Source organism: Dama dama, chromosome 18, assembly GCF_033118175.1.
Source record: "Dama dama isolate Ldn47 chromosome 18, ASM3311817v1, whole genome shotgun sequence".
Taxonomy (NCBI): domain Eukaryota; kingdom Metazoa; phylum Chordata; class Mammalia; order Artiodactyla; family Cervidae; genus Dama; species Dama dama.
In genome coordinates, this window is record NC_083698.1 from 57,340,148 (window position 1) to 57,364,751 (window position 24,604).

General features: G+C 42.4%; 1 protein-coding gene across 4 annotated transcripts in view; it reads left to right on the plus strand.

Moving 5' to 3' along the window:
- Window positions 1-24,604, plus strand: part of ELMO1 (engulfment and cell motility 1) — a 562,488-nt gene that overhangs the window by 224,535 nt on the left and 313,349 nt on the right. For all 4 annotated transcript variants that reach the window (XM_061165360.1, XM_061165359.1, XM_061165362.1 and 1 more), the window contains exon 13: window positions 210-341. In XM_061165360.1, the coding sequence (XP_061021343.1) occupies window positions 210-341 (132 nt within the window). The remainder of the gene's footprint in view (window positions 1-209; window positions 342-24,604) is intronic.

The window sequence follows — 24,604 nt, forward strand, 5'->3', positions numbered from 1 at the left end:
AGCCAGGGCTGACCAGCAGGGAGAGTGGCAGGAGAGGAAAAAAAAGTTCACAGAGCTTTAACTTAGAACATTGGTTGCCTTTTATCTGTTTCCCTTTTGCCTGTACCCAGTGATTCATTTAGACCCTGGGGGATGAGGGAGTAGATGAAACGTCACAGAATGAAGACAGCTCTCTCTCCCTCCCTTTTTTTCCTTCCTAATCCCTTCAGGCTCAGCGGGACATCATATTTGAACTTCGAAGAATTGCTTTTGATGCAGAGTCTGAACCAAATAACAGCAGTGGCAGCATGGAGAAGCGCAAGTCCATGTATACCCGGGATTATAAAAAACTTGGCTTCATAGTAAGTAAGCCATCTCCAGTAAGCTCTCTCCTTCCAGCACCCGAGGGCCTGACTTCAGCCACATAACCGAGGTCTCCTCCGAGCCTGTGGTCCTCCTGTGCCTTACAGAATAGTTTCCACATTTTCCAGATGTTTAGCTGATTTAAACAGGATCACATGAAAATCTCTTCTGGCTGCAGTGGAATGGAATAACTTGTACAAGTGTGACTAATACTGAGTTTGTTTATTCAGTTCTGATTAAGTGTAACCAAGAGTAGTTAGCCCGGAAAGCATCTAGACTTTGTTAGATCTACTTCACAGAAGGCTGAAGATTCTATTTAAATGAAATGGGTGATGGCAACTGTGGGAGAAACGTTATTTGGGGCTGGTGACTGGGTTATTCACATATGTCGATTCCATATCAAAATCAGATTGAGAGTCTCCTGAAATTTAATCATGGTGTGACATGCAGTTTATATTGTCCTAAAAGTTTTGTTTTGCTACGGATGCTAATTAGTTACCACTTAGATTTTCTTTTTACTTAGTTTGCAGATCAGAACACAGCCTTGTCCTGAATATAATCTGTTGTTTTTGTTTCTGCTTCCGGTCCATTTTTGCTTTTATCGTTATCACATTTCTATATGACCTTTGGCTTATTAACCTCAAATTCTGCAGGTGTAAATTTGGGTTTCTTTCTACCTCCTTCATAACCAACATAAATGAGACTTTTGTCTTCAGTAATTAGAAATCACCGGGCATTATTTTATAAGTCAAATACTCTTTCCTTGAATATACATACACACACTAATATTAATATTCATTTGTACACATCAGTATTTATGCTTTATTGTTATTTGGAAAACTTTGTCTTTTGTGGGAATTCTTTGAAAATGTTTCCACATCAGTTATATGCATTGTTTTTCATTACTGAAGAGTTTTTATTATATGAGTGTACTACAGTTTATTTAGCCAAGCTCTTTTACTGAGTATTTCAGTGTTTTAAAGTTACAGATAAGTCTGCAATTAACATCTTTGCCTCTCAGTATTGATGTACATCCTTAATCATGTCATTAGGATAAATCCATGGAACTAGTATTTCTACAATATATATTTTTAAAGCTTTTGATATCATCAAATTGCTTTCCACAAACACTGGGTAATTTCCTTTTTGGAAATTGGTGCATCAGAGTAACTTTTTAATAAACCTCTCCAATAATATTTGTAAAACTAGAAAAAAATAATAATTTGATGTTATTCCTTTTTTACTGGTAGTCTTAACATGCTTTTTCTAATAAGAACACTTGTGAAGCATTGTATTCAGCTTTGCAACTTGCTTTACAGAGCTTCATTTTTATGCTGTCATATCCCAAATTTTGATTTTGACATTCCATTTGATCTTTTAGCTGACTCTGTTGTTCTAAATTTTAGCAAAAAACTCCAAGACTGATGGAGAGGTGAGAGTCCCTGTGCTTGGTGCGTGTCGACGATCAAGGTTCCGAGGTGGCCCCGGTCCTGCTCTCACCCACCTGTGTGTTGGCAGACTCTGTTTACTAGGGAGTTAGCCGTGGAATTGTGGATGCAGCTTGCATTCTACCTCCCGACAGTTCCTTCCAGGTTTTACTTTAATGTGTTGAGTGAGGAAAGTGAAAGTGAAAGTTAGTCGCTCAGTCGTGTCTGACTCTTTGTGACCCCGTGGACTGGAGCCTACCAGGCAACTGTGTCCATGGGATTCTCCAGGCAAGAATACTTGAGTGGGTTGCCATTTCTTTCTCCAGGGGATCTTCCCGACCCAGGAATTGAACCTGGGTGTCCTGCACTGCAGGCAGATTCTTCACCTTTTGAACCACCAGGGAAGCCCCATGTTGAGCCAGAAGTCATATGCAAATCACCTGGGAAGTTGTGCAAAATGATCCAATCTCTTACCCTTAGGTCTTATCAGAGTGGCCAGGGAAAAGACCAAGGTGTGTACGTTTCGAACTGCTTCCCCTTGATCCTGATATTCTGTCCCGGAGGAGAGCCTGGTGGTAGGGTACACCTGAGTTACTGCCATTTCATGTTCCTCCTTTTGATACTACCTGGATTTCTAGTGCATTTGAACAATGTGGAAAATGCAGAGTGAGCTCTTTACACATACTGATCCCTGGACACAATGTGTCTCTGACCCAGGTCCTAGTGGTTTTTGTCGGGGGCAGTTGGGTCCCAGAACACACAGTGTCATCTCTTGTCCTGGGCATGTGTCTGAGGGATGGAGGAGAGAGGGAAGTTGAGGAAAGACCACTCAGTAGGACTTGGATTATCCCAGCTTTTTGTGTTACTGCAGGTCTCTAGGAAGGATAGACTTAACGAGGGTGGGAGGTATGAGACACCTCCTTTTTTATTTCCATGCTCTGGTCCTGTGTGAAACCTCCAGGGTATCCCACAAGCCAAACTCTGAGTGATTTTTCTCGATGGAGCTCCATCTGTCTTAACACGATTGATAATTCCTTCCACAGTTGGCTTCTGGGGTCTGTCTCTGTGTTAGTTTTCAATGTCTGCTGAGTGTTTTTCGCTTTGTGAGTACTTTATGAAGAATGTTGCATTTTTAAAGTAAAAGTTAATTTGATGTGGTTTTAAGGCCTTCAGCACTTATGTGGCCTCCACTCCAAGGATTTGAAAAGTCATTTTAAAAAAAGCAAAGATCTTGAACAGAGAATAACAAAAAGGGAGTGTTGATTTCCTTCATTTTCCCCTGGTACTTTCTTTGAGCTTTCAATTTTAGTCCTTCCTCTGAAACGTCTTCCAGGCCACGATCTTGCATCAGGTAATGGAGAAACTGAAAAGACTAGTTAGTCATGATTCCTAATGCTAGAAATGATGCAACCACTTTCACAAGCAGAAATTTTCTCTTTTGACTGACTACCTGTCATCAGAAATAGACAGGCCTCAATGGCAACCCACTCCAGCACTCTTGCCTGGAAAATCCCATGGGCAGAGGAGCCTGGTGGGCTGCAGTCCATGGGGTCTCGAAGAATCAGACACGACTGAGCGACTTCACTTTCACTTTTCACTTTCATGCATTGGAGAAGGAAATGGCAGCCCACTCCAGTGTTCTTGCCTGGAGAATCCCAGGGATGCCGGAGCCTGGTGGGCTGCCGTCTAAGGAGTCACACAGAGTGGGACACGACTGAAGTGACTTAGCAGCAGCAGCAGCACTAATGGAAAGACAGGCTGGTGGTGCCACCTAGAGGCCATTGTGCAAAACGCAGAAAGCTGGCGGAGAACATCAAATGTCTGGCCCGGAAAGCTCTGGATGCAGGAAGCTTCCTGGTAAAGAATTCTCTCTGTGCTTCCAAAGGAGGAGTAGTCTTGTCTGTAAACTCCTTACCGACCTCCTCCACAATCTGAGATTTGGGTAACCTTTTGGATCTCTTTGAAGAAAAGTTCAAGTCATATAAGATTGTAATTCCTCTTTTTTACATCTGAGTAGGAAATGTTAAGTGACAAATTTTTGGAGTTGAGTGAGTCTAGATTTTAATTCCATCCTTCCCACTTAAAAAGTCACTTACTACTAACGAGCCATTTATTATTAACTGGCCAGTCGGGCAGTTATTTGAGCTTCCCTGGTGGCTCAGTGGTAAAGAATAAGCCTGTAGAGCAGGAGACGCAGGAGGTGCAGTTTCGATCCCTGGGTTGGGAACATTCCCTGGAGAAGTGCATGGCAACCCACTCCAGTTTTCTTGCTGGGAAAATCCCGTGGATAGAGGAGCCTGATGGGCTACAGTCCATAGGGTGGCAAAGAGTCAGACACAACTGAAGCGACTTGGCATGCAAGCGTGGGGCAGTTATTTAACGTATTTGGGTGTCGTTTCCTCAGGATGAAACTGGGCAGGTGCTCTTCTACTTGGCAGCTGCTGGAGGGCCCTGCAAGAGCATCTTTTAGCAACTGGCCTTCCACCTGACTTGGCAGAGGCTCCCAGCCAATGGCACCTCCCTCCCTTACTTTTCGGAGAGCACATATCGAGGAAATCATAGGCAGCTTTTTATGTTTTCCGAAGTGGAGGGGCCGCTGCTCCAACAAGGCAAGAAGAACAGTTTGTTACCGGATAATAAAGCACGACACTTTTGAGAAGGCAGATGGGCCCCACATTTCTTCTCAGCGCAGCATCCCAACAGAGCAGATTTTTCTGGTGAAATCATTCTAAAGTCCCAATCTAAAGTGGCTAAATGGCTTGTATGGTTAGTCATAACACAGAAAAGCACTTGCTCTTAACACAAAGCTGCTTATTCTTCCAAGATATTTTAGTTAATGGTTTCTGAGTTGCAAAATGGACATGCTTGTAGATTGCCTGGTAAGAAGAGGGAGTCAGAAATGTCTGCATTAATACTAATCTTATTGGAACCTCTAAGAAGGGGTATGTGTGCTGCTCAATGTGACAGAAGGCAGATTCACATTTTTAGAGTGATTTTATTTTGAAAACACAGGAAATATCTTTATACAGACCATGCCCTATTGACTATAATGACTAGGAACTGTGCAGAATGTTTGCATACTCTGAGAAGAGTTGAGTTCCTGGCCACAGACCCTTTAGAATGTGACTGTCTTGATGTCAAATTGATAGCTTCTCTATTTGTGGATTTTACCTTTGTCTAGTCTAAAAGGAGGTATCTGTAGTTCTTTTTTCTTGAGCCCTCTTGGACTAAGGCAGATGTCAAAAAATGGAAAAGAGTGGGTTTTTTCCTTAGTTGCCTTTTTCTTCAGCTTGACTGGGGATAAAATAAGCTCATTTTTAAAAAGAAACTCTTTCTGAACAGCATAATGTGCTTTTAATATGAAGTGTTTTGATAAGCATTTACCTTAACATTTTCAGATGGTCTTAACAGAAAAAAAATGGGTAACATGTGATGGTGAAACAAGGTACTGGGAAAAATATTATTTCAGAATTAAGACTCTTTTAAAATGTAGTTGAGGTAAAATAAGGCCAGCTCTGCCCCTGTACATGATTGTTGTTGAACAGGCAAGTTGTTATTCATAAATCCCAAGAGGAGGGAGCATGTGACCTCACAGGAACATAAGGGGCCACTAGGGTCGGTCAGGAGACAGAGGCAGCAAGGGGAAAACACAGGCAACAGCCTTTGTTGTGGTTTCCGCAGGAAAGCCAAGGCACAGCGGGTAAGCAGACTCAGAACTAGCTGGTTTGATTAATCTCCCTGAGTTCTGGAGCCTGCATGCTGCCCTGCATTGTCGGGTACTTGGCCCTGTGTTCATTAGGGCAGGTGGATGGTGGCCCCAAGTGTAAACACCTGATAAAAGAGGTTGTTGGGGGATGAAGGCAACCTTCTTATCTCTAGAAAGTAGGTCACTCTGCAAAAGGGAGCCCCTCCAATGTCAGCAAGGACCCAAGATTCCAAAGCATCAGAAAATATAAGAAAATGAAAAAACAAATGATGAATACAGACTTACATTCAAATTTTTAAAGGATTTTTTTACCTTCTTGGGTGATAGAAGATACTTATGCACAAGTATAATTATCCATAATTATATATGCAGTGCTTGGTGTCATTTTAATATATTTTTTCTCAAATACAGATGGCAGGATATGAAATGAGATGCATATTTATATATCTCTTCCTCCATCTCCATCTCCATCTCCATCTCTGTTCCCATACCACAGAAGAAAGCATCTTAGTCTAAATGCTGCTGGAAATCAACAGCTACTAGGAGAGTGTGACATTGGGATTACGCTTGTCCAGGGCTGTCTTTGACTCTGCCACCCACAGGCTGAGTGATTCCGGCAAGGTACTTGACATTGTCATGTCTCAATTTTCTTATCTTTAAAATGGGGCATGTTAGTTGTTTCTGTCAATAGGTTTGTTGTGTGGATTAAATGAGTAAGCACTTATATATCGTACAGAACGATACCCGGACATAGCAATTTGGACAATGTTACAACTGCTATTAATGTTATTATTGGAATGTTGCCCAGTGTCCCATGACACTATGAGAGGCAATGATGGGGGAATGTGAGAGTTGTAAGTTACTCCTAGGAAGATAATGAGAAAATGCATGGTTCAAAATAACAGTTAAAGATGAGGGAATAATGTGTGCTTGGGAAACTGCAAGAAATTTGTCATGGCCAATGTTCATGTTGTCCTGGGGGCAGAGAAGTAGAGTTGGCATTGCAAGCAAGGGACCAGTAATAGAGAATTTTAAATTCAGAGGGGTTAAAATAGACAGTAAATCTTCATGGCTTCCATACCTGAATATTCACCCATTCACTACAATTTATTTGTAACCTTGAAATTAGTCATCGTGGGCTTTCACAGTCATTTGCAGACAAGCACTTAGTGGCAAAAACATTGAGTTACCAGGCAGTCTCATGAGATCAGCAAGGTATCTGCCTTCTTATTTCAACTCTTATTTTAAACGAGTATCCCTTTTGCAATCCAGCCCAGGACACACTTTCTGAAATGTTGTGCTTTCTCTTGGTGATTTTGCCATTTACAATGTCCCCAAACATTGTGCTTAAGTGCTGTCTAGTCTTCCTAAGTGTAGAAGGCTGTGATATATGTGTCTTATGGAGAAAACCTGTGTCTTAGATAAACTTACTTCAGGCATGAGTGACCCTGCTATTGCTGTGAGTTGTGTTAATGAATCAACAATATGTTACATAGTGAGTTTTTAAACAGAAATGCACATAAAATAAGGTTATACATTGATCAGTTGACAAAAATTTATGATCAGGGGCTCAAAGGAACCTAAACCTGTACTACCCTTAAGAACAATGGCTCAGTGTCTGTGATGATTTCATAGACCAAAAGCATAGGAAATAAAGAGAATCAACGTACTGTAAGGCCCTGGAGAGCTTTCAGGCTGGGGTGAGCCATGGAGAGGAGAAGCTCAGGCGGTCCGAGGCTCAGTTCTGTGCTCACCACGTGTCCCCTACATGTTAAGTTGGGAAGAGATTGCCCATCCTTCAAGATCTCACAGGTATGTGAGACGTTAACAAATGTCTGCAAATCACGGCACCACTCAGGACAGTCAGGGCGGGTGTGAATACTATAACCTACTGTGACTTGAGTCATTTATTTCAAGAAGCTGCCTTGAAACTGCTGCTGTACCAAAGACTACATCCCTGTAATTAGGTGAATTTTCATCCTATAATCAAGTTTCATTCCAAACTTATTCTGCACAGATGAGAATGCAGCCTCGGGTGAGTCTGGCTTATATTTCAGCATCACTCCTAACAGGACTTTCTTAAAGGTTTTGTCACTGAAAATGTGATTCAGTCCCTTGGACTACAAGGACAGCATTAGTAAGAATCTAGACTATATGGAAAGTAAATTTTAACATTTACCTAATTTTTGCTGACCTCAACCCCCTTTCTCGAGGATTTCTGGAACCACAAATTAAAGCAGACTTTAATAAAGAAAATCACTTTTTCCCATAGGGATGACTTAATAATTGGAATAGTATTCCTAACCAAGAACCTTAATTTCAAATAGTTAAAGGTGTGACCCATGAAAAATAGGTTATAAAAAAAGGGACAACCAATTAGGCTGGGGTGCTCTGCACGGAAGCTCTGGCAAGTCCTAGTCAGACCACCCAGCCCCAGCCTACCCCGTCCGCCCAAGGGAGGGACCTTTTACAGACTGTGATGAAGGGATAACTGAGCTCCCTGAATGTTTAGGTTCAGTCTGGATGAAATCACGGGCAGTTACCGCACGCACCTATTGCCCAGAACCACATCTTCTATCTTCTGCCTCATGGACACCGTGTTCTGGTCCATTCTGTTCAGAAACCGCCTTTACTTATTCAAAGTGCAGTGAGACCCTGGTCCTAATCATATCTAGTCTTGCTCCATCTGAAAGGAAACGAATTAACAGAGCACTGTGCATCTGCTAGAGGAAATGGCAGCCCACTCCAGTTAGTATCCCTGCCCGGAAAGTCCTGCGGACAGAGGAGCCTGGTGAACTCCAGCCCACAGGGTCACAAAGAGTCGGGCGTTACTAAACCAGCCGAGAGATACCAGTTGTTAGTGAAGCCTGAGCAGAATCAGCCAGCAGATGGAGTAAACCCACAGCCACTGGCGACTGTCAATCAGACCTCACCCCCGACAGACTCGGAGTATCAGCCACTGGGACACCCAATTATATTATAGCTCCGCTTATCAGCCTGCAGAGTGTGAAGCTGTAGGGCCAAGACAAGAAGCCTTAGGCTCTCTTCAGGAGGTCTGCTTAGCGTCCAACAAGGCCCTACAGAAGCTAGGACCATTCTAAGATGCCCACCTGGCCTCCTTGTTAAGTGAGATTTGCCTGCTGTTCATAGCCAGTGAGCATTTATATGTAGCACCCACATCTCCTGATGCTCATTTCCAATTATTTTTCCTTATGCTGTCGTGAAAATATTTTATATGGGGCATAAGAGTCTATACATCGAATATTTTCTTCTGTCTTAATCTGAAAATGCAAGAAAGAATGCATTTTAAATAGAAAATCCAGATGAATATCAACTGTAGAAACAATGATAATAATAATGTATTTGGGGGTTTAAAATATGCATAATTAAAGCATGGAACAACAATAACTTGGAGTGTATAGCAGTGGTAAATGGAGTAAAAATGAACCAGCTGGGACGTGGTACAAAGCCATCGTGGAAGTCTGAGCTGATTCTTGATATGTATTTCTCAGGTGAGTAGAATCTTATGGATTCATTTTTCAACTTTTTCTTTTAGTAGCCATTTGTGACCTTGTGGACTGTAGTCCCCACCCAGCCCCCCTGCCCCGGCTCCTCTATCCATGGGGTTCTCCAGGCAAGAAAACTGGAGTGGGTAACCATGCCTTCTCCGGGGGATCTTCCCAACCCAGGAATCCAACCTGTGTCTCTTGTGTCTCCTGCATTGGCAGGCTGATTCTTTACCGGAGTGCCACCTGGGAAGCCCCTTTTAGGTATCCCTTTCTGGGATTAATTGTTCAGAGATATCACCGAGGCTCCCATCTTGAACCTCTTGAACATTTCTTTCCCTTTTATCCCTGCCTTTCTCTTCCTCACTTCAACAAATAGCAAGGGGATTGTGAAGGGAAAGCGAAAGAAGGGCATTATTTGAGGATACCCATAGTTTAAGTCAAAATTTGCAGGCAGTTCTGTTAGTCACTTCCTTGATTGGCAGGTAAGAGTCTGGCAGCTCCTCATTAGAGGTAAAGAGAGGACACGTGGCCAGGATGGGCTCTGCAGTGTCTGTCTTGGATGTTTTTGATCAATGATGCACAGTGTAGCATCTACTGTCTTCACCTTTGGTTTTAAGTGCTGAGACCATAGCATTGTTGAAGTTGTGGGTGCACACACAGAAGAATAAAAGCTCGCTTCCGAAAGTCTCTGGCAGAACCAGAAGATGGGATGTGGGGCTTCATTTCTCCCTCACTGAACTGAGGGGGGCGATCACTGGACAGAGCTGCTGCGCGGTGGGCTTTTCCGGTTGGTGTGGTGGTAGGCCCGCCTCCGTCTCAGGGTCGCGTCATCACACTCGCTGGTGATGCAGAGGGACATCAAGAAGTCCCGCGTAGAACACTTGCAGACTTTTTGTTTCCTCTTCCTCCTCTGCTGGCTGGCTGGCGCGGGAAAGGACGGTCCGAGTGGGCGTGGGGTGTCTGGCTTGCAGGGCAGCCCCCCACGCAGGCTCTCTGCCGCTGTTGGAGCTGACAGGCGGGCCGGTTACCACTGCTCACTCCTGTATCAGGGCTGGTGCTGTCGCTGCCACTTCCATCAGCTCGGTGGCTTCTCGTACGTGACAGGTTACTTCCTTCTCCCTTCCCTAGCAAGGGAGAGGAGTGCAGAGGCGCAAGAACTGGGGACAGTCTCATCTCAGAATCTGCCCCCCAAGTTACCCGTGGATGCCATGTGAAGATGGGAAAAAAATCCATCAACCCTATAAGGGGCTCGAGAATAACTGTGCTCTTGAAGTGCTTTATATTTTTAAAAGAAATATTGGAAAATTTTTACCAACAAATGGACTGTGATTCATTGCCATGACAATATCTGGGCTTCGTTCTCCTCTCGTGTTTTAATGTAATTAATTTTAACTCTAGGCAGAATTTCTCAGGTGACTACTGGAAGCTGAGTGAGAGGATGGATTGCTCCTGCTCGCTGTTTGCCCCACTCTCCTGTTGAGTCCTCCTGTTGTTGTTCAGTCTCTAAGTCGTGTCCAGCTCTTTGCGACCCCAGGAACTATAGCACTCCAGGCTTCCCTGTCCTTCACTGTCTCCTGGAGTTTGCTCAGACTCATGTCTGTTGAATCAGTGATGCCATCCAACCGTCTCGTCCTCTGTCACCCCCTTCTCCTGCCCTCAAGCTTTCTCAGCATGACTGTACCCAAGGTGGGCCATTTATCTCGTTAGTGCTGACTTCTAGTCACTAGGGGGCGCTCCACACAAAGGCATGTGTGTTAGTTACTCTCCAGACAGAAGATTATTTTCTATCAAGAGCAGCTCTTAGAAGGCAGAGAACTTGGTGGGGTAATTTTTAAAAGGTTGAGCCCTGCACCAGCCAAAACATTCTGCCTTAAACTTTAGCTTAAAGCCCACAAGAATTTTGTCTCCTTGAAAACAAAGCTATGGAGGCAACTTATTAAACCGTGTTAGTCACGGACTCCTTCAAGTAACCCTTTCCTGGCATTCTTTCTTTGTACATGGGATTTTGCAGCAAGGGTTACCATCCAGTGCAAGGGTTACCATCCAGTGCAAGGGTGCAAGGGTGATGCACAGGGAATGTGGGCTTAATGATATATAAACAAGTCCGTTTCATCTGAGATAATATAGCACTGCTCTACGGACACACAGTCTGGGGACAAGACTGCCTGGTTTTGCATCCCAGCTCCATTGCTCTCAGCTGTGTGACCTTGGACAATTTACCTAACCTTTCTATAGCCCATCATCTGCATTAGTAAGAATAGCATAGTAATAGTTCCTACCTAAGCTTTGTGGTTGAGATTAATGAGTTAACAGAAATCAAACCTGCCTGACATTGAGAGAAATTTAATAAGTTCTAATTAGTGCTGTTACCCTCTGGGTTGGGTGGCCACAGTGAGTGTGGGGTCTGTGTTTTGACAGTTCTCCAATTGACTGGAACCAGCTGTATTAGAGAGTAGAAATAAGTGGCTTCAAAGTAGAGCTAATCTGAGGGATAATAGGTCCCAAGAGTGCTTTGCTGGTGGCTCAGATGGTAAAGAATCTGCCTGTAATGCATGAGACCGGGTTTGATTCCTGAAGATCCCCTGGAGAGGGGCATGGCAACCCACTCCACTATTCTTGCCTGGAGAATTCCATGGACAGAGAAACCTGGCAGGCTATGGTCCATGGGGTTGCACAGAGTCAAACATGACTGAGCATGCACGCACATGCACAATAGGTCCCAAAGTCCATGAATTCTAGAGAATTTTTTTAAAGTGTCAGGCAGGGCAGGAATTTTATAATCTTCAAGAAGTGTTTAATGAAGAGGTTAAGTCCTTTTCCTCTGCCTTGAATAGCGGCTCAGGAACTAGCATTCAGGCCCATGGTTAAGCATGTCCTTAAGGATTTGGTCCTCATAGACACCTGCTCCTATGAGGATTTCCAAGAGGCAGGAGAGCTGAAAATCACAATGTAAGCCAAAGAAATTTTGCCGTTCACCACAGGAAAGATTTTTCAATTGGCTGACTCCGTACAGGGTCGCCCTTTAGAGTACCTTGGACTTAGGCTAGACAGCTCTAGAGCTCGAGCATTTGATCAGTCTTAAATAGGACAAGCAGTTATGGGATTCTGGTACCTATGATGGGTTGTTGTAAACATCCAGCATCTCTTCCCATCATGTTCTGCTTCGTGGCTGAGCCTTTTGGTTTAGCCCTTGGTAGGATATCAGGGGTCTTCCCAGGTAGCTCTGGTGGTAAAGAACCTGCCTGCCAGTGCAGGAGACATAAGAGCCGTGGGTTCGATCCCTGGGTCCGGTAGATCCCCTGGAGGAGGTCATGACAACCCACTCCAGTATTCTTGTCTAGAGAATGCCATGGACAGAGGAGCCTGGTGGGCTACAGTGTGTGGGGTTGCAAAAAGTCGGACACGACTGAAGCGACTTAGCACACATAGGCTGGTATCAGAGCATCTTGAAAAGCAGTGCTGGCTCTTCCAGGGTGCAGGCCAGAGGGTGAAGAAGTGTCAGTACGGAGACCCCCAGTGCAATCGCCTGCTTGCTGTTGACCTTGCCTTGGACAGCGATTGAACAGCCCCAGGTCAAGTTAGTGGGCCTTCTTTTCTCGTTCTTTCCTGAGAATTTTTTTCCCCTTTTTTCCAAATGGTCACCATTTGTCAGTGTGTCTCATAGCTCTGAATTTGGTGTGATGTGACCTTGGGAGAGGAGGTGTGAACAAGCCATGCAGACCTGTATTATGTCTGGAAGGAAGTAATTTATACACCAGGAACTGGCTCCGTGGTGTGGGATTCTAATTCTGGGCATGGCATTTTGTATGTGTAGGAAGGCTGTCAAAACCTTTCCAATGGAAGGGACCAGAACCAATTTGAGAATAAGGTGCTTATGTAAGAACTGTCCCGGCTCAGGGATCTTGGCACACGTCCTGTGTTGTTCACTCCAAAGAAGAAAGAAAGGGAAACAGGAAGAATTCTCTGTGCACCCTTGAAAACCCACAAATTGACCAGTAAGAGATGACATGCAGTTCTGAGATGTTTCTGGAGGCAAAAACATCTGTAGATTTCTGTAGTCGGAAAAGGGTAATGGGTATGCATGAACCCTTTGCTTTCTTATTATTCCTGCTCCTCCTCTTTAAATGTTCACCAAACTGACTAGCCTGCTGGCTCTGTGTCATTTTAAGGAGGCCCACTAGGGTTTCCATTGGTCTTATATCAACGACAAAACAGCCACAGTAACCACGTCCCTAGCAGCAGCATTTGAGCCCGTCTAGGGACCCGGGCCAAACGGTTCCCATGCAGTGGAGCCTCCACAAGGTGCGAGGCACAGCCGTGGCTTTTCCTATGGTAGAGGTGAACTCGTGTGACGCAGACATTGGAGATGGGCATCATGGAAGGGGAGGTGTTTGGACGTGCAGGAATTCACGGGTAAACAAAGGGACCGGTTCGGATTAGCCCTGGCTGAGAAGGAGGAGCATGAGTGATGAGCAAGGGCGACTGGAAAATGTGAAGAAAATGCTCCTTTGATGACAAGTCATGAAAAATTTGTGCCCGGGGCTTTGGGTGATATTTGATAATTTTAAATTAGGAGAGTATGTGGTTAAAGATGAGGATTTCACTTTGACGGTGGTGTAAAGAGGATGCTGTTTTGGAATAGATTCTTGCAGCCCTTTTTCTATGTGTGCATATGGGGGTATTGTAGGCCTTCCAGTGACCGGAATACTGTCAGTATAGTACAATTTGAATACCCAGTGTGGGTTTCTCTGAGCAGAGGATGCGTGATAGGCTTACTAGTTTATTTAGCTCGCCCTCTCACTCCCACAAGAACCCCCAAGCCCCCAGCCCCACTTCAGCTCCCACACCCCGATTATCTTCTGTGGCTAATCCCTCACCCAGTTTGCTTGTTTGGGTCATCCCACTACCCCCCACCCTCTGCACACATACATGCATCTGTGCTTATGTGTGTGTGCACAAGTGTGTGTGCCTGTCTGCGTGCAGGAGAGAAATTGACGAGAAGAGAAAAATTGGATGGCCTGTAACATAGGAACTGTCTGATTTGTTTTTAAGAGCTAGGAAACAAAATTGATACTCTTGCTGTAAAGAGCCTTCTGCATTGTCCTATTTTTAGTGCTTCCTAGTGACTCAACAAGGTATAGATAGCCCTGCGCTATTTTTAGTGCTGGGTGTGAGTCTGCTGCCTAAGGCTGCTGGTTGCCAAGGGTACGCCTCCTCCAGGCTCCCAGTCCTGCAGGACTTTGCCTCGCGGTGGCTCGTGGAGACGCACCCTCGTCTGGTGCTCCCGTGGTCCGCAGTTCCGTCCTCTCTGTCCTACCCTGCTGCTTCTTTAACAGCTTGTGGTCTTCATTCAGTTTACATGTCAGAAGAAAATTGCCTCTGTCTTGAAAGCTATTTATGTGAAAATATCAGCCTGGTAGAAGCACAGGGAGCCAGGGCCCTTGGGTGGGTGAGCATCTTTTTGTGGGTTGTGCCCTGTGACCCCCGGCAGGTATGGGGGCTGCAAGGGTGCTTGCCTGTCCCTGCTTGACTTCTCACATGCATTTTCCCCCTGCCTCCTGGAGAAACCAAGAGGGAGGTGGTCAAAGACTTCATGGAGTCCTTGGGAGTTTTCACAAGGTTGGGCAGACATGGTAAACGGGTAATTACTTGTTCAGGTTGAATCCTTCAAAGCCCTCCAAAAAAATTCTCTCTCCAGATCTGAACAGGTATGTGCAGTGTTTTGTTTTGGTTTTTGTACTTTTACCCCACGGACTTTCTCTTTCTACTTTTTAAAATTCTTTCTTTCTGCTGGTCAGTTTAGGACTTCCCTATTGTGGAAAAGAGAGGAGAGGAAATTGTGAAGAAGCAAAGCAAACACACAGGAACCCCCCACACACACCCACCCACCCACACACACACACACACACACACAACACCTATAATCCTACCCTCCAACAGCAAACTGTTATTGTTTAGTTTATTTCCTTAGTTTCTTTTTCTATGGGCTCTGTTCTTTTCATATTTGAGATTAAATTTTATGTTCAATTTTCCAATCGTTTCCATTTGTCACATGTAAACCTTGATAAAGATCATGTTTAGTGACTGATAGCTCTGCAGTAAGTACTTAAACCATAACTTACTTAGGTTTTCCGCCAATAATTAAGGACATTTTAAAATAAATGACAAAAATGATTTGATGATCATGTTGTACATAACTATTTGTCCACATTTAGAATTATTTCCTTAGAAGAAATTATTAGACACTTGGGTCAATGTTTACAGATATTTTTGAAGCTGTAATTTATAATTTTGTTTACTTGTACTTTCTATTTTTAAATTCTTCCTGCTGTCCATGAAATTGTTTTACCTACTTTATCTGAATTCTTTTTTTAAACTAGTCTAATTCGGAGAGCACGACATAGTACCAAGAATTCATAAATATAACTAAAATTATTTAGAAAAAATAAACCATATTCCTTCGTATATAAAAAGTTACAATTTTGGTGCATATCTTTTACAGATATATTCTATGCTTATAGAAATAAGTATACTTTCTCTAAATGTGATATTCTAGTTTTTTAAATTTTCAAAGTGAATTTTTATTTTAAGATTTCTAGTGAAAATGTAGTAGAAATTTTTCTGCCGTCTTATCATATGCTTAGCTTTATCTGACAGAAACTTAGTGAAAATATTAAAAAATATGGGAGCTAAACACTATTGAAGAAGCCTGTCTTTTCTGTTTGTATTCATAGAAGCTTCTCACAGAAGGAGCAGTCATGGAGGCAACTCTTGTGGCCACATCCAAACAATCTTTGTCCACAACAAGATTCAGTCACACTCTCTTTTTAGGGATTTTGATGTATATTACACAGTTTGTTAGAAGAAGCACTATAACAATTTGCATTTCCACCATGAGCCTTAGAAAGTACCCATTTGACTGAATCCTCAATAATTCTGAATACTTTACTTTTTTGTCTTAACTAATTTTACAGGCTTTTAAGAAAAATCTCCTAAAATGCTTTTTTTCTATACCTCCACAGTCACATTTCCTATCTTCCTCTTAGAGTCTTCTTGCTCTTATTTATTATTATTATTATTCCACTGGCCTGTTAATTTGTCTTTCTAACAAGAAGCACAGCCCAGAGCTTAGGACTTTTCTCACTTTGAATAAAGGGTGGTAACTCATTTAACTCAGGAGAGTGCAGTAATCCAGTTCTTGTCATCAGGGTGGGCCCCAGGGGACCACTGTGCTCCATCTTCCTCTGAAAACCAGCCAGCAGCGTTGCATCTCTCTGCTTATCTGTTTCACTGGTCACGTCTGCAGTCTGCATTTTTCTTTCTTCAGCTTGAACGTGGCAGGAAATGGCTGTTCCCTCTCTGGCTTTACATAACATACTTAGTCCTGTGCTTGCTGATGATTGATGGCTTCTGAGGGAGGTACTTCAAATTTTCTAGATGAAAATCATGTCCAGTTTGAGTCAAATGACCACCTTGGCCCAATCAGACCTGCCCAGGGTATCGTGGTCCTTCCGTACTATGTGCAGAACTGTTTCTCCAACAAGAGACTGGCCAGAGGGTGTGGCTCTTAGTGCGTCCACTGCAGCTCCCTGCCCAGCAAGTGGACCTTTGCTTGGAACTTGGGGAACACATAAGTCTTGATTTTGGGGGGGGGGGGTATTTATGTAGTTTTAGTTTATTAAGAAGCAAAGACATCATTTTTGCCAACAAAAGTGCATATAATAAAAGCTATAGTTTCTCCAGTGGTCATGTATGGGTGTGAGAGTAGGATCATAAAGAAGGCTGAGCACCAAAGAATTGATGTTTTCAAATTGTGGTACTGGAGAAGACTCTTGAGAGTCCTTTGGACAGCAAGGAGATCAAACCAGTCAATCCTAAGAGAAATCAACCCTGAATATGTATTGGAAGGACTGATGCTAAAGCTGACTCCAATACTTCAGCCACCTGAATCGAAGCTGTTGTTCAGTCGCTCAGTTGTTTCTGACTCTTTGCGACCCCATGGACTGCAGCACGCAGCATTCGTGTCCTTCACATCTCCTGGAACTTGCTCAAAGTCATGTCCATTGAATCGGTGATGCATCCAACCATCTCATCCTCTGTCGTCCCCTTCTCCTGCCTTCAATCTTTTCCAGCATCAGGGGCTTTTCTAATGAGTCAGTTCTTCACATCAGGTGGCCATCGCAGTGGATCTTCAGCTTCAGCATCAGTCCCTCCAATGAATATTCAGGATTGATTTTCTTTAGGATTGATTGATCTCCTTGCTCTCCAAGGGACTCTTGAGAGTCTTCTCCAACACCACAGTTCAAAAAAGTTCTTCGGTGCTCAGCCTTCTTTATGGTCCTACTCTCACATCCATACATGACCACTGGAAAAACCATAGCTTTGACAATAGGGACCTTTGTGGGAAAAGTGATGTCTCTGCTTTTTAATACGCTGCCTAGGTTTGTCATAGCTTTTCTTCCAAGGAGCAAGCATTATTTAATTTTATGGCTGCAGTCACCATCCACAATGATTTTGGAGCCCAAGAAAATAAAGTCTCTCACTGTTTCCATTGTTTCTGCATCTATTTGTCATGAAATAATGGGACCATATGCCATGATCTTCATTTTTTGAATGTTATTTTAAGCCAGCTTTTTCACTCTCCTCTTTCATCTTCTTCAAGAGGCTCTTCAGTTCCTCTTTGCTTTCTGCCATAAGGGTGGTGTCATCTGCATATCTGAGGTTATTGATATTTCTCCTGGCAATCTTGATTCCAGCTTGTGCTTCATCCAGCCTGGCATTTTGCATGATGTTCTTGGCATATAAGTTAAATAAGTAGGGTGACAATATACAGCCTTGACATACTTCTTTCCCAATTTGGAACCAGTCTGTTGTTCCATCTCCTATTGTAACTGTTGCTTCTTGACCTGCATACAGATTTCTCAGGAGGCGGGTTAAGATGGTCTGGTGTTCCCATCTCTCTAAGAATTTTCCACAGTTTGTTGTGATCCACACAGTCAAAGACTTTAGCATAGTCAATGACATGAACAGCTGATTCATTGGAAAAGACCTTGATGCTGGGAAAAATTGAAGCAAAAGGAGAAAGGTCTGGCAGAGGATGAGATGGTTAGGTGGTATCACTGACTCAGTGGATATGAAACTGAGCAAACTCCTGGAGATAGTGAAGGACAGGAAGTGTGGTGTCCAGGGGGTCGTAAAGAGTCAGACACAACTTAGCAATTGAACCACAGCAATTTTTTTAGGGATATTCAATGATGCTTGTAATTATTAAAGCAGCATTATTTTAACAAGTGGAAAGAATATGTGTTATCAAAGCCTTCCTTTGCATAAACGATACTAGTTAGACCTCTTTATTATGCTGGGACTGTATCAAATTTCATTGTAATCTCTTTAAAAAGTATATAAATGGTTTCCATTTTAAAACTCTATTTGCTGCTTTGTTAAAAATAGAGACTGACAGCAAATTCAACAGAAGATGCCGTTTGTTTGCTTTTAGGCTATCAGATTTCATCCAGAATCTCCTTAGATAGAAAGTCTTTAAGGACCTGATGGGAGAGGGAATGGCGAGTGCCTCCCAGTAGCCCATTCTCTATTCCCCTATTTATAATGGAGAAATGATCCTCAATCTTCATATTCTGTGACTTCAAAAGGTGAGAGGATTTTTGTATAATAGACATGAAAAGTGAAAGTCGCTCAGTCATGTACAACTCGTTACAACCCCATGGACTATACAGTCCATGGAATTCTCCAGATCAGAATACTGGAATGGGTAGCCTTTCCCTTCTGTAGGGGATCTTCCCAACCCAGGGATCAAACCCAGGTCTCCCACATTGCAGGTGGATTCTTTACCAGCCAAGCCACAAGAGAAATGCATGAAGATTGGTCAAATATGTAGAACAGAGGAAAAAAGGTAATTTCGTGCTTTGTGATGGACTTAAATGTATGTAGACAATTCAACAAATGCAGGTTGATTTGGATAAATATTTTGGTCTAGGTTTGCTATATTTTTATTCTGCAGGGATTATGATTTCCCAGGATACATTTTAGGGCTTTTGCCCTTTTTATATAGAGTGATTTGTAGGAACCCATATCTACAGGTATTTGCAGTTGTAGCTTTAGTGCCTGGAGCCAGACCACCTTGGTAGCCAGAGAAGTAATCCCCAAACACTGTCTACATTCACCTTTAACCTCAGAACCACCTGTCCATGGAGCAGACTCAAAGCAGTAGCTATAGACAAAAAGTCTGAAGTGAGACCAGAGCTGTAGCCTCCAAACAGTTAGCAGTTCAAGCACAGGCAAGAAAATTATCTACCAAAACAGAGGAAATAACACTCCTCAGAGAATAATGACAGGATCCAGACTCTCTGCAACTTAACATTCATAATGCCTGGAAAACAATTTTAGGTTTTCTGATATATGAGGAATGAAGACAAAATTCTCTCAAATCCAACTCCAAGATGAACCAAATGTTGAAACTAGGACAAGGAATTTAAAATGTTCGTGAAAACTGTCCACAGTGAAAAAAAGCAAACCATGTTTTCAACGATTGAAAATCTTCTCAGAATTAGAAGTGTCTGTCAGTAGAGAAATAAAAACCATAGGAAAGAACAAAATGGACATTCTAGAATTAAAAAAATACAATCACTGAGATTCCCAGTATGTAATAAACCTTCTGCAAATGTAAGCTATTATTATTTGTAAGAAAAAAGGTAAAGTATTTTGCTCTTATTTTAGTACACTTTTACTAGTGAAATAGAGGTAGAGCAATTCTGTCCATCTTTTCCTCTGCTAATCTTTATCTTCCTTAACCTTGAGGAAAAGAGAAAGTTCTGGAAGGTGAGCAGTGAAGTGAGAAAGTTGAGGGAGTTTGGGGGTGTGTAGCACAGACTCTTCACTCCTCTCTTTTCTGTGCTACTTCTGTACTTTGTGCACAGATTTGGTGCTTTTCATAGAGCAAATTCCTGTTCATCTCCCGATTTATCTTGCTCCCCTGATGGGTCCTAAATAATAGGAGGTCAGCTTCTGGCCTTCCTTATCTCTTTCTGTAATAGGAGTGGAATGGATGGGCACTGAGTGAATGAATAAAGCTTTTGGGTCCCTCAGTTCCTGCTGTTATCTCCTTGCCTTTTTCTTGGAATTGTCGTGTCTTTATTGCAAGTGTTTTAGAGTGCTTTACAAGAAACTGCATGATTACTGAAACAGTATTATTTACTGAGTACCCTGTCAGAATGTTTGCCATTTTTCTTTAACATCAGCTTTTAATTTTGCCCAGCGTATTTAATCATGATGAAAATGAAAGGGTCAGTCACTATAAATAGATATGTCTTTCCTCCTCCTACTCTTCCACACCTGTGTTCCACTTTCTATTCCTTTATTGGTCCTTCTGGGAAGGTTTTGTGATGTCCATCTCTAAAATAGTCTCCTTTAAAATGGTTCTAAGGGCTTCCCTGGTGGCTCAGACGGTAAAGAATTCACCTGCAATGTGGGAGACCTGGATTCGATCCCTGGGTTGGGAAGATCCCTGGAAGAGAGCATGGCAACCCACTCCAGTATTCTTGCTTGGAGAATTCCCAGGACAGAGGAGCCTGGCAGGCTGCAGTCCATGGAGTCACAAAGAATCAGACACGACTGAGCGATTAAGCACAAAGTGGTTCCATAGAAGTACGTGTACACACCAGTCACTTTTACCAAATGTATCTTAGTCACTGCATTTTGAGTCTAGCTTCCATGTGTGAGCTGTTTTTTTGACACTTTGTGTAGGACTTTGAAGAGAAAAAAAAAGAACAAGTAGCAGAGGTATGAGTTTTCTTTTTGGTTCATCAACCCCAGCGGGGAAAGAAAAACTCAACCTTTTTTGTCTGCTTATTATTCTGTGTCGGGTCGTCTCCTGGGTGTTTGACATGATTTTTTTTCATTTAATCTTCACAACCAGTTTGTGAAATAGATGTTTTCGCCATATTTTATATCTGAAAATATTGAGGTTAAATAACCTGCCCAGAGTCTCACAGACGGTAAGAAGTGACACCAGAAATTCAGTGATAATTTTGTCTCATTCCCCAGGCCACTGCTGCTTGGCACTGAACCATACTGCTTCTCTCTGAAATAAAAGGTTAAGAGGACTCAGAAATGCAAATGAGGAGGTGTTGGAGCATGAGTGGTTGGTTCAGCTTCTGGTATAATAATTTTTAACCTTTTCCTACTGTGAAAGCACATGATAAAATTCATTTATATGTTGTGTGTATCTCTTTGTTCAGGCCTGAAAGCTCTTATGCTGCCTCTTTCTCTCTCACTGTCAAGAATATATTGAACAGCAAGTGAATAACTATGGCACTGTTATATAAATATATCCTCCAATATTTTCCAGTGTATAAAATGCAGTGGTATGTAAGATGCATGGCCAATGTTATCAAACGGCCTAGAAGATGAGAAACTCATCTTTACTGTGCTGCTCCAATTGCCTCATGCTGACACCAGGGGGCAGCATGTTCACATAGCTTTCACTTTAGTGGGCGTTTGAGGTAGTGAGCCATGTTTGGCCCAAGTGGATCAAGTTCGTGTGTTAGTTGCTCAGTCCTGTCCGACTCTTTGCAACCCTATGGACCGCAGCCCTCCAGGCTCCTCTCTCCATGGAATTCTCCAGGCAAGAATACTGGAGTGGGTTGCCATTCCCTTCTCCAAGGGATCTTCCTGACTCAGAAATCGAACCCAAACCTGAATCGACCTTTACCTCTTATTTTCCAAGCCAGATGACCCAATCTTAATTGGGCTAAGAGAGTGCAAAATGATTTTCAGCCAGTGTTTTTGAAGAGGAGGGTAGTGAGAGGCATAACCTTGTATGTTAGCACACACATTAAAGTATTTGGTTTTTTATATGAATGGATGTGTTCTGTGTGTTGTAGAATTCTTTCCTCTACCAAGAACACCCATTTTCTTTTTCAGGACTGCAGTGCCGAACATACAGTCTTATCACAACTGCAACTTAAACTTTATTTCCCACTAAAACTTTAGTGTGTATTTATTTTCTGAGAGGATACCTAGCACAGTTACCAGAATCTCAGAATTTAATATTGATAAATACTATTTTGCTGTCCAGTCCTACCTCAAATTTAATCACGTCCTTTATACCATTTTATTCAGTCCAGACCCACAGTTCATGTTGCACTTTGTTACCATTTTCTTTGCTTTCCGGTAATCTGGAGTGGCTCTTATGCTTTTCTCCATGTTCTGACCTTGGTCGTTTTTCAAGGATATGGGCCAGTTGTTACATATATTGTCTCTCAACCTGAGTTTGGCTAATATTTTTCACTATTGGACTCAAGTTCTCATTATATTTTATACCGTACTGTGGAAAAATGAGTCCTGATTTCCAAAGGCTAGAGGTGGTAACATTGTTTATCTCATATTATCTCTTCAAAAACTAGCAATTGTGTGTAGATGGCATTTTTTAGCTCTACATTGCAAAGCTGCCCTAACCCTGTGGGCTTGGGTTTAGTTTCCCTGAGACCACTGGAAATCTGCAGAATGGGGATTTAGGAATTGTTTATCAGGAGTTTTATGCTTCAAGACTGGAGGACAGTGACAGAATCATATTGTGTAGCCCTCTGTATTAAAATCATTGTTTTTTGATATCGCAGAGCCAAATGGAGTTCCCTGTATGTTAATTCACTTGTCAGATATTGAGTGAGAAAATGACAATTTGCCATGTAAATTGTTAAGATAGTTAAGCCAGTCTTCTCGGGCATGGCGAAGGCTGCTTGTTCCACTCTTATACCCCTTCCCAGGGAGGGTGGTGCATTTTATTTCCTCAGCAGTAGAACTGCCCTCTGCCAAGAAAAAAAGCATTACTACCCTGAGTTTATAAAGCAAATCAACAATGTCAATTTGTATATATGGCTAATTTCTTAAGACTATTTTATTAGTAGTGTCATAGCTGCTCTCAGAACCAGAGAAGTGACTCTGTCTTTATGTTTTTTTCTCCTCCCTTAATGCAGCCTCTCCCAAATCTTTGTGTTTCCTTTCCCCCCATCCTGCTGTATTTGATAACTCAGCTTTTCCTAAAAGGATTTTGGCTTTTGTTGTAAAAGTTGAAATGAAAAAGCTATATGCAAATATATGCAGATTAGATTTGGATTATTTTTAAGCCACATGGACACAATTCCCCTCAGCAGTCTGTTCCCGCTGAGAAAAATTCCTCCGTTGTTCTCTTTCCATTTTAAACTTTTTATTTTGAAATAATTTTAGATGAACAGAAGTGTTGGGACTGTAGCACAGGGAATTACAGTAACCCTTTGAGTAACTGCCCGCAATGTTGCATTTTCGCAGTGGTAGTATAATTTTCAAAGCTAAAAATTAATATTAGTATGATACTATTAAGTAAACCACAGAGTTTATTAGGATTTCCCCAGTTTTCCCACCGATGTCCTCTTTCCTTTCCAGGGTTCCAGAATGCATTTAGTTGTCATGTCTTCTTAGTCTCCTCCAACCTGTGGTAGCATCTCAGTCTTTCCTTTTTGTAGCACTCTTTACACTTTTAAAAGAGATCTAGTTGTGTGTTTTGCAGAAAGTGCCTCAATTTGTGTTTTTTCTGATGTTTTCTCGTGATTAGATTGGAGTTACGATTTTTTGGGGGGGGGTTATGGTTTTTAGGAAAGAATGTGATGGAAATGAAGTGTCATTCTACTCAGAGAATCTCATCACATCATATCTGGGACATATGGTTTCTTTGTTGACTTTTATAATTTTCTTATATTCTTTCTCTGTTTTGCTGTTTTAACTCTCTTTATGGTGCTACAACTATTTTTTAAAAATTGAATACTGTGGTCAGTTACTTGATTGTTCGCATAAAATCGTCAGAGCTCATTTAAGTTTTCTGTATAACATAGGGTATTTCAATGAAAGAAAATCAAATGCAGGTACGGTTTACTCTGTCTCAAATACTTTCAACCTCTCCACTCCACTTGAAAATCATAGTGAGAAATGGGATATTTCCTGCCATGTCAGTAAACAAGAATGTCACAGTCATCGATTCCAGCAATCCAGTGTGAGCTGGTGAGCCTAAGGGCACTCAGGAAGGAGAAGAATACTTGCGATCTCAGTTCAGTCAGTCAGTTCAGTCACATACTTGTGATCTAACAGCCATCAAATTACAGCCACTCCCCTGTGGTGAGCCCCAAGGGAATTTAGGATGTGAAAAACACAGGTTTCTGGCCACAGGATAGCTGAGATGCACATGAAAGGAATGGTTTCAGTGAGTACAGACTCTTGCATTTTCCCATACGTGGAAAAGTCCTAAATTTCTTAATTTAGGTTATCTGGTTATCTTTAATTAACACCAATCTTTTGATGTTCAGACTACCTGCCCTTTGTTGCAAAACTTCTGTATAACCTGACTCCTCCCTGCACCTCCTCAGAGCAGTTCTCTCAGGGTCACTTGATATGCTGTGTCCTGGGTTTGAAATCCTACAAACTCCTGCCGAATAAAATGTAACTCTCAACTTTTAGGTCATGACTATTTCTTTTAAATTGACAGTGGGTACGCCACTTTCTAAAGTGTTTAGAGAGTCTTGGACAAAGCATAGCACATCCTGAGATTTCTTTAACGGCTGTTTTCAGTGTAGCAG